Source organism: Aquarana catesbeiana, linkage group LG01 (genome assembly GCF_042186555.1).
Source record: "Aquarana catesbeiana isolate 2022-GZ linkage group LG01, ASM4218655v1, whole genome shotgun sequence".
Classification (NCBI taxonomy): Eukaryota; Metazoa; Chordata; class Amphibia; order Anura; family Ranidae; genus Aquarana; species Aquarana catesbeiana.
Genome location: NC_133324.1, coordinates 915,126,678 through 915,137,277, shown reverse-complemented (window position 1 = coordinate 915,137,277; position 10,600 = coordinate 915,126,678). Strand labels below are relative to the sequence as shown.

At 42.1% G+C, this 10,600-nt stretch overlaps 1 protein-coding gene across 1 annotated transcript; it reads left to right on the top strand.

The window, feature by feature from the left end:
• Window positions 1–451: 451 nt before the first annotated feature.
• Window positions 452–3,099, top strand: LRRTM1 (leucine rich repeat transmembrane neuronal 1). The gene has a single exon (XM_073611010.1). It carries the CDS (start codon window positions 1,387–1,389, stop codon window positions 3,043–3,045), a length of 1,659 nt encoding a protein of 552 aa, XP_073467111.1. The 5' UTR covers window positions 452–1,386; the 3' UTR covers window positions 3,046–3,099.
• The last annotated feature ends 7,501 nt before the right edge of the window (window positions 3,100–10,600 follow it).

Sequence of the window (10,600 nt, the reverse complement as noted above, 5' to 3'; positions counted from 1 at the left end):
ATGCCTAATATACATATAAATGTATTTATATGAAAATAAATGTCTATTATACATACACAACACATAATATCTTTCTAGCTATCTATTTTTCTATCTATTGATGTATCCAACCCATCAGTCTGATCCTATCTAGCTATCTATCAAACCACCACCCAAAATTAAACACATATGCATTACCCATTCATAAGCATTACCCCCCCAAATAAAAATGAAAAGAAACCCATGAAAAGCCTAAATAAAGAATCCATTGCAGAAGGTGCAGTCATAAATGCAAGAGCATGCATTAAAATAAGATAATCTTGCTCTGTTCCTTCTTCTTGTTTTCCTTCCTCCTCCTTAATGTTGATGATTTTTGTGTAAGGCATTGAAAGAGAAGCTTAAAGTCTTTTCCATTTCATCAGCAAGGCACATATATTACTTTACTGGTTCACTAAAATGTTGGTTTAATGCCCACCCCCTTTCAATCTGCCCATGTCTGAGATTCTCTGTTCGAGCATACAATCATGACCAGCTTACGACACTCAGTGTGCAAGAGGCGCCTCTGCATGCTTTAGCAACATACTGGCTCAGCTGAAGAAGAGAAGGAATCCTTAGCTTGTCTGCCTTCTTTTATTTATTTATTTATTTATTTTTTTTGCTCTCTTTTTTTCTTCGCTTTAAACGTCAACTAATCAACTAGATGCAGAAGAGGGGACTTAGCGGAATGAATCTACGGTCTTCTGCTCAGTGACTGGATGGTGATCTGTCCTTTTTTTTTTTTTTTTTTGGTGGTTGGTTCTGGTGAACGATTATTTCAGAGATGGACACTGAGCAGCCTTGCCTGATGCCGTGGAGATCTTAGCAAAGAGAGTTCGGAGTTCTTTCCGGAATGACACTGTAATCGCCGCAGAGGCAAAAGGACGGGCATCGAAAAAAAAAAAAGAGGGGGATCAAGCTCCTTGTTGTGCAACTTGAAGGTCCTACAAGTCGGCTACAAAGGTAACCGGACCCCCACCGTCACCACCACCCCCCCCCCTTCCCTTCTTCCCTTTCAGCTCATTGAGAAGGAGCAAAGGGGGGATATTGTAAGCCTTGCCAGCCTTCGCAAAAGGCTAAAAGCTACTGTATGTCTGTACACAGAGGGGTCTTTTTTAAGCTCGGCATATAATTAACCCAAAACACAAAGGAAGCAGCTGAATGGAGCCTGTCACTCTCTGGAAAAGGGTGGGTAAGATACTTTTTTAATTAAATTCTTTCATGAAGAAAGATATTCCCCCCCTCCTCGACCACCACCCTCTCTTCTGCAGCATTTATCATGAACAAAACCCAATCACCTTCCAATTTGCATCACCTTTAATGCTGCCAAGATTTCTGCATGCTGAAAAAAAAAAGTCCCTCTGTTGACCTATGACATGTATTTCACTGAAATATGATGTAGAAGCCGCAGACATTTTCAATGGACATTCTCGGGAAAAACTGGAACCGTGTTTGCTAATGGATTTCCTTCTCATTGGTCTCTGTTTAAACTGGATGCTGAGAAAGCCCCCTGGGTTAATACTGTGTGCAATGGGCATATTTGTTAAAATGCTTCCACTGGTGAGCAGTGGCTGTCCCAGAGTGTGCCGTTGCGAGGGCAGGTTCTTGTACTGCGAGTCACAAAATGTCACAGAGCTGCCTCGCAACCTATCGGGCGTGATGGGCTTGTCGCTGCGGTACAACAGCTTGACGGAGCTGCAAGATGGACAGTTCACTGGGTTAATTCAACTCACGTGGCTCTATCTGGATCACAATCACATAGACACAATAGAGGGGGATGCCTTTCAAAAACTGCGTAGGGTCAAAGAACTCACACTTAGCTCCAACAAAATCACACATCTAGCGAACCATACTTTCCGACCCATGCCAAACTTGCGCAGTGTGGATTTGTCAAACAATAACATACAGTCCCTGGCACCGGATCTGTTCCACGGGCTACGCAAGCTGACGAGTTTACAGATGCGCCACAACGCCATCAAGTTTGTGCCAGTAAGAATTTTTCAGGACTGTCGCAGCCTCGAGTTTCTCGACTTGGGATACAATCAGTTGAAGAGCCTGGCCCGCAACTCCTTTGCAGGCTTATTCAAACTTGCAGAACTTCACCTGGAGCACAATGACTTAGTGAAAGTTAATTTAGCTCACTTTCCCAGGCTCCTCTCGCTACATTCTCTCTTTATGAGAAAGAACAAAGTCACCATAGTGGTGAACTCTTTGGACTGGGTGTGGAAGCTCACCAAAATGGATCTCTCTGGGAACGAGATCGAATATATCGAACCTCATGTTTTCGAAAGTGTACCTCATCTGGAATCCCTACAGCTCGATTCCAATCGCCTCACCTATATCGATTCTAGAATCCTGAGTTCTTGGAAATCTCTCACCAGTATCACCCTGTCCGGGAACAACTGGGACTGTGGGCGTAACGTCTGCGCCTTGGCCTCTTGGTTAAACAACTTCAAAGGTCGCCATGATGGCAACATGCTTTGCACCACCCCTGAGTATGCCCAAGGAGAGGATGTTTTGGATGCTGTCTATGCCTTTCATTTATGTGAGGACCCTACTGATCCAACTAGCCCCAATGCCATCATCACCTTCTTTAACAACAGTGACAAAAACGCCCATAACAACCCCACCATGACTACTGCCACCTATGACGTCCAGGATACCGAAGGGGAAAAAACTACGGACATCTTGATGGCTACTCTACCCAGCGAGCTTGCGGACAACACCATCCAGATCCATAAGGTGGTCACCGGGACTATGGCTCTTATTTTTTCCTTTCTTATTGTGGTTTTGATGTTGTATGTTAGCTGGAAGTGTTTCCCAGCCAGCCTCCGGCAGTTGAGGCAGTGCTTTGTGACACAGCGTAGGAAGCAAAAACAAAAACAGACTATGCATCAGATGGCTTCTATGTCTGCCCAGGAATACTATGTTGATTACAAACCCAATCACATCGAAGGAGCCCTGGTAATTATTAATGAATATGGTTCCTGTTCTTGTCACCAGCCACCTGCCAGGGAATGTGAGGTGTGACCATGTCTTTCACAAAAAAAAAAAAACAAAACAAAAAAAAAAAGGGATTTAAAACACTGTACAACCAAATAACGATGGCATATAGACCAGCTGAAGAGAATATTTTTGCACCTCTTGACTTGATACTCAAAGGGGAATCTATTGAAAAAAGAATAAATCAAAAACTTGACCTTTTAGCTTTATTGTGTCTTAAAAAAAAACATAAAACCTTCAGGACATGAAATCGATAAAAAACAAAAAACAAACAAAAAAATATCTAAAAATATTCTAATGGTACGAAGATTTGTCTATATTCAGGAATCTAAGAGTGTATAAAAAAAGGTACCATGTTGAATTTTTTTTTGTAATCTACAATGTTTAAAAAGGAAAAAAAAATAATAAAATAGCATTTACAATATTTTTTTTTTAAACTTTTCTTCTGCTCTGTGATGTTCAAAGTAAATCAATGTCATTGAGAACATAAATCTCATTTCCTCTTCATCTGCAGTTTCTTGGCTGGTGTGGCACCCCCCCCCCCCACCCCCAGCAACAGGGAGAATAAAGCAGCCTTGATTTAGCTATAGATGGATCAATGGCTGGTCGTTTTAATGGCTCACCCTGCAATAAAACTCAGAATTATTTGCAGTGGCCGTTGCTTAGGCAAGCACTGCAGATTGAAAAGGAGGAAATTAAAAAGAAAAAAAAAAAAAAAAACGTGGTTTTGCTTAGTTGGTTATCATCAAAGAGTTGGTAGACTTTCCAAAACGTTGTATTGGGAATCTGTGAATCACCTGTTGACCGTTTGACATGCGTTGAATGAAATGCAAAGAATAGTTGACGATGTTGCATTTGGGCAAAAGGTTGTTGCTTGAGACTGCAGCAAAAAAGAAAAAAAAAAGAGAAGAGAGCTTGGGCATAGATGAGCCTTTTTAGTCCTTGTTGGTATCTTAACCACTGCTGCACATAGGGATCTGTACTCTATAGCCCCCTACAATCCATACCGCAACCTTCTATGTGTTATTTGGGCAACCTAAGTCTAAATCAGTTCCTGTAGTCTTGGTCAAAGTGCAGTTTTCAGGTTTTTTTGGTTTAATTTTGAGTGTTTTCTATAGAATTGTGGCAAAGAGCAGAGAATACAGGGCTGAAGAACATCAGTTTCTATAGAGAATCACCAGAAAATCCTACAACCGTAGGTATTACCAGCAAGCCCTGTATCCAAAATGCATCCATTCCACCATGAATGGGGTATATTTATAAAGCTGGGGAGTCTGACACTCCACAAACATTCTCTGCGGGTGAATCTTCATGGCAGTGATTGATTCTCCAGCAGTCACATTCACTGCTTTATAAATAGACCCCCCAAGTGTATGGTCAATGAACAGCTCACATTGGCAGCAGGATCTGTAATGCAATGTATAGTGGGGGGTTTTCTGTATCCAAGATTGGAGTTATCACTGAAATGTTCTCATTGCGCAGGTGCTGGGGAACTACAAGTGCCAACATGCCCGGATTGCTTCATCCTCCATCTGGTATATTGGCAATGCAACATTTGCAAGGGATTTGGGACTGCAAGTCCCAACATTGGTCATTGGCCTAGCCATATTGTTTTATATACAGGGAGTGCTTAGACTTACAGGTTGGAGCTGATGGGAAACCACAAAACCCAGGATGCCCTCGGTTGTGATTTTCTACCAGGCTCTGAAGAGTTATACTGGGATTTGACCTTTCATTACTGGCCATGGTGAAATGCTGTGCCTTGTCTGGTAGTTAGGGTCAGGCCGGCACTTCTAGCTCTACTTCTAACCCTAATGCTAAGACTTGTAGTTCCACCTCTATCCCTAATGTTGAGACTTTACCCCTAATCCTGAGACTTGTAGTTCCATCTCTAACCCTAATGCTGGGAGTTGTAGTCCCACTTTGAACCCTAACACTCATACTTATAGCTCCAGCTCTAACCCATATGTGGGGAATTGTAGTTCCACCCTTAACCCTAAAACTGGGACTTACGGTTCTACCTCCAACCCTAACACTGGGACCTGTACTTCTACCTCTAATCTTAATGCTGGGAGTTGTAGTTCCATCTCTAACCCTAAAACTAGGACTTGTAGTTCTACCTCCAACCCTAACACTGGGACTTGTAGTTCCAACTCTAACCCTAACACTGGGACTTGTAGTTCCCCTTTACCCTAACATTGGGACTTGTAGTTCCCCTTTTACCCTAACACTGGGACTTGCAGCTCCAGCTCTAACCCTTACACTGGTATTTGTAGTTTGACCTTTAACCCTAACACTGGGACTTGTAGTCCTACCTCTAACCCTGAAACTGGGACTTGTAGTTCTAAATCTAACCCTAACGCTGGACTTCTAGTTCTACTTCTAAGCCTAATGCTGGGACTTGTAGTTCCACCCCTAACCCTTTTTATTGGGATTCCACCTCTAATCATTATACTGGGACATGTAGTTCCAGCTCTACCTCTTATGCTGGGACTTGTAGTTCCGCCTCCAACTCATTCACTGGAACTTGTAGTTCTGCTTCTAACCCTAAGGCTGGGACTTATGGCTCATCATCTAACCTTAATGCTGGGACTTGTAGTTCTACCACTAACTCATATGCTGGAACTGGTAGCTTCACCTCTAACCCTGGGAATTGCAGGTCCAATAACATCAAGCTGGAATATGTAGTTCAACAGCTGCTTATATGACTGCTGGGGCCCAGATGGCATATTTACAGCTGGTTACCATGACATGCTGGGACTTGCAGTTCCAAATCAATGTGTTGGGTTCTGCTGGCATATCCACATCTGTCTGTGACTTCTAATAGATGCCTGGGAGTTGTGGTTCTTCTGCTTGCTGTCATAACCAGCTGAGACTTGTGGTTTCCCTATAAAGCTTGATGGGACTTGTAGTTCCCCTGCACTTGCTTTTATGTAGTGACAATGCTGGAGAGCCCTCTAAGCAGTCCCTGTGTCCTCCAATCATTGTAGAGGTCTGTATTTTACCTCCAGTGCTAATTACTAAGCCAAAGACAGACACAATCAGTGTGCCCCCGCTCTGCAACCTGCACACATCTCTATGTATATTATCTGGGGGGGGGGGTCTGGGTTGTCTCTCGGCTATAGATCGCCCTGCGAATCAAAGCCTTGCTTTTAATTTCTATGTCGCTATGGCAACAGAATCAAGTTGGAATATAAGATAAAATCAGGAGCTGATTACTGGAGGTGTTCTCCCCACTTCTAAGGGAAATAACAGAAGAAGACGAGCCTGTTCCCAGGATACAGATAGAGCCTGTTACTGGGGAGGGGGGGAGGTGTCCTGGGTGGGATCACCGCACACCACATAGGCATAGGAAGGGTTAACCGGTCACATGGCCACACCGCCGCTCTCTTCTAGTCTGCTGACCCACGACAGGAAAGGGTTAATGTGCCCCTTATAAATCGGTAATTGTAGGGGATTCATCTACTCAGAGAATGGAGACTTCCATTAGTCATGGATGTATCATTCATTACCAGCTTCACCCTGATTATTCCATAGAAACTTCTCCCCATTCTATCTCGAGATCTGGATTGTGTGCAATCAGCCAGCATACTAGAAGTGCTAGAATGTGGTGTATGGATCTCTGTCATTATATATCATGACTATCTATTAGTATCTATCTATCTATCTATCTATCTATCTATCTATCTATCTATCTATCTATCTATCTATCTATCTATCTATTTTTCTGTCCCTTCTCTCCCTCTAAGCATTATCTACCAATCTGCCATCTCTCTATCCATTTATCTATCAATGTGTCCCAGATTTATCTATCTATCTATCTATCTATCTATCTATCTATCTATCTATCTATCTATCTATCTATCTATCTATCTATCTATCTAACCATGTATCTATCAATCAATCAGTCAATCTGTCTATCTATTTATTTATCTATTTATCTATCAGTCTATCTCTCTCTCTCACCTACCAATCTACCTACCCCCTTCAGCCTCGTACACAGGATCAGATTGTTGGCAGGGGATTGTCTGTTGACAGACTGTTGTCCTTAATTCTTACCATTAGTACGCTCCGTTTTGACAATTGTTGTCCAGCTTTCGGCCAACAAATGTTGGATGGCAGGCTAGTAACTTTTCGGTGGACAACGGCTCCAGATCTGATTTTCGGATGGTCAGTGCACAAATCTGTCGCACAAAATTCCAAAGTACAAACACGTATGATCGGAATCAATGCTCACCAAACACGAAATTAGCAGAAGGGGCCCAAAGGGTGGCGCTCGAGAGCTGAAATTCCTTGTAGTACGTCACTACGTTCGTGCTTGTTGGCCGACAATTTGTGTACCGTTAGTATGCAAGACAAGATCCTGGCGCATGCCCTTAAGACAAAAATCAGACACTCGGTTGACCAACAATCGTACTGTGTGTACGAGGCTATCCTCTCTCTCTATCCATTCTCTATCAATCAGTCTATTTCTCTATTTATTCATCTATTAATCTAACTCCACTCGACCTATCATTTATTAATCCTCTATCTATCTATCTATCTATCTATCTATCTATCTATCTATCTATCTATCTATCTATCTATCTATCTATCTATCTATCTATCTATCTATCTATCTATCTATCTGTCTATCTATCTATCTATCTATCTATCTATCTATCTATCTCTATCTATCTATCTATCTATCTATCTATCTATCTATCTATCTTTCTAACCATGTATCTATCAATCAATCAGTCAGTCAATCTGTCTATCCATTTATTTATCAAATTGTTCTAGAGATATCTATCTAACCCCACTTTATCTATAATTTATTGATCTATCTATCTAGCTAACAATCTACCCCCACTCCTCCTATATACATTTCTATCTACTTATCCATTTATCTATCTGTCTGTCTGTCTATCTATCTATCTATCTATCTATCTATCTATCTATCTATCTATCTATCTATCTATCTATCTATCTATCTATCTATCTATCTATCTATCTATCTATCTATCTATCTATCTATCTATCTCTCTATCTATCTCTCTATCTCTCTATCTCTCTATCTATCTATCTATCTATCTATCTATCTATCTATCTATCTATCTATCTATCTATCTATCTATCTCTCTATCTATCTCTCTATCTCTCTATCTATCTATCTATCTATCTATCTATCTATCTATCTATCTATCTATCTATCTATCTATCTATCTATCTATCTATCTCTATCATTCCATGTTTTTCCTTCCCTTCCTCGCCTTCTATAACTCATACTTCCCAGTTCCTTATTCCAGCCAGTATCCAATACAGAATTCTAGAAGTATTTCCGGGAAAACCACTCGGGTGCATTATTTCATGTTCACTAATAAGGAATAGATATCAGGAATACCTGACAGCTAATAGGCATTGTCATGGCCATGCACTGGTAGACTGGTGGTGTAGCGGTCCAGGAGGCCATGCTGGGTGCGGTAGTTCTACAACAGGTTGCCTGTGACAGTGGAGGGAAGGACGGATGTGCGTCGTTGGCTCAGTGTGGATTAGTAGGAGCGCAGTGCCATCTGCAGTGAACAAGCCTTGTTTTCCCTCTCTAGTCAGCATCGTCGCTCTATTAAAGCAGAAATAAAATAATACTGTAGATCCTTCTATGGGACCTACATCTGATATGCTTAATGTATTGTCTCCGATCCTTGTACATACCTCGGGGTCCTTATTAGGATAAATAATGAAAACATTACAGCGCTATAAAAAGTCATGCTAGATTACAATAGTATAAAACGGAGAAGGCCAGGCTGAATTGAAGGTCATCCAATGGCCTCCGAGCGAGGCCGTGAAAGACGCCGGATAAATCTATCACCAATTTATTTCCCCATTACTTAAAACCAATCATTGGGGGGTTTTGATCTCAGAGGAATTCGGTGTAAGATATGTAATTTTGTCTCAGGACACGTCTGATGAATTGCCCTCCTGGGACTCACTTTGTATCAGATAAGGGGAAAAAAAAAAGTGACTGCAAGATTTATTAGTCCGTAAATTTACATTAAAATGGCCTGTTAAAGGGGGGCTCCGGCTTAGCCAGCGCTGTTCTCAAGCACACCATTGTGATGTTTATTCTACTTTGTGAATGAAATGATGAATTACACAAGTGAGGTCTTTTTGTTATTGCTTTCATCAGCCTTGAAGTTGTCCTCCACAGTCGCTCCTCCATCTCTCAGCATTGAGCTACAAAAAACACTCACAGGCCAGTAGTGCTGATTTGTTGCTGGTGTGTGAGAGATAACATGAGCCAGGAGGTGTTTGTGTTTAAAGAGGAACTTTACTCCCCCCTTGTATTTTTTTGTGCTTAAAAAACATACTCACCACTCACCAACCCAGCAAATCCATTGTTTGGCTGGATGCAGTCCTTTGCTAGCCGTTAACTGGCCCTTGGGGCACTTTTCTTCCCAATGATATGAGGCAGTATCCCCCCCCCCAATATCACTGATGGGGCATTATCTCTCCCATTAATATCAACAATGGGGCACTATCCCTCCCATTGATATCAACAATGGGGTACTATTCTTCTCATTAGTATCAAGGATGGGGTACTATCCCTCCTATTAGTATCAACGATGGGGCACTATCCCTCGGATTAATATCAATGATAGGGAACTATCCCTCCTATTAATATCAACGATGGGGCACTATCCCTCCCATTAATATCAATGATGGGGCACTATCCCTCCAATTATTATCAACGATGGGCCACTATCCCTCCGATTAGTATCAACAATGGGGCACTATCCCTCCCATTACTATCAACAATGGGGCACTATCCCTCTCATTAACATCAATGATGGGGCACTATCCCTCCGATTAATATCAGTGATGAGGCACTATCCCGCCCATTAATATCAATGATGGGGTGCTATCCCTTCCAGTAAAAAAAAGTGGTGGGGTGCTATACCTCCCATTAGTATCAATGATGGGGCACTATCCCTCTAATTAGTATCAAAGAAGGGGAACTATCCCTCTAATTAGTATCAAAGATGAGGCACTACCCACCCATTAGTATTGATGATGGGGCACTATACCTCCCATTAGTATTAATGTTGGGGCACTATTGCACCCACTGACACCAACAATGGGGCACTATTTTTTCCACTGATACCAATGATGGGGCCCTAATCCTTCCACTAATACAAATGATGAGGTACTATTCTTCCAACTAATACCAATGATGGGGTACTGTTCCTCCCACTAATACCAATGATGGGGTACTATTCCTCCCACTACTACCAATGATGGGGTACTATTCCTCCCACTAATACTAATGATGGGGTACTGCTCCTCCTCCTACTGACCCCCTACCTTGAGGCCATGTTTATTCCCACTGATGCTGGGCCGGGGAATTATTTTTTACCCCCTGCTGGCCACAATCTGGCCCCCCTAAAGTCTGAAGGACAAGAAACTGGCCCTTTGTTTGAAAAGTTAGCAAACCCTTGGTCTAGGGCGGGGTTTCTCTTCAAGGGTTCATCTAGAGGTTGCTAAGGGGTTCCTTGACCAATGAGCAATTTTTGCCTCTCAAATAAGTTCCCACTGACACCATTGA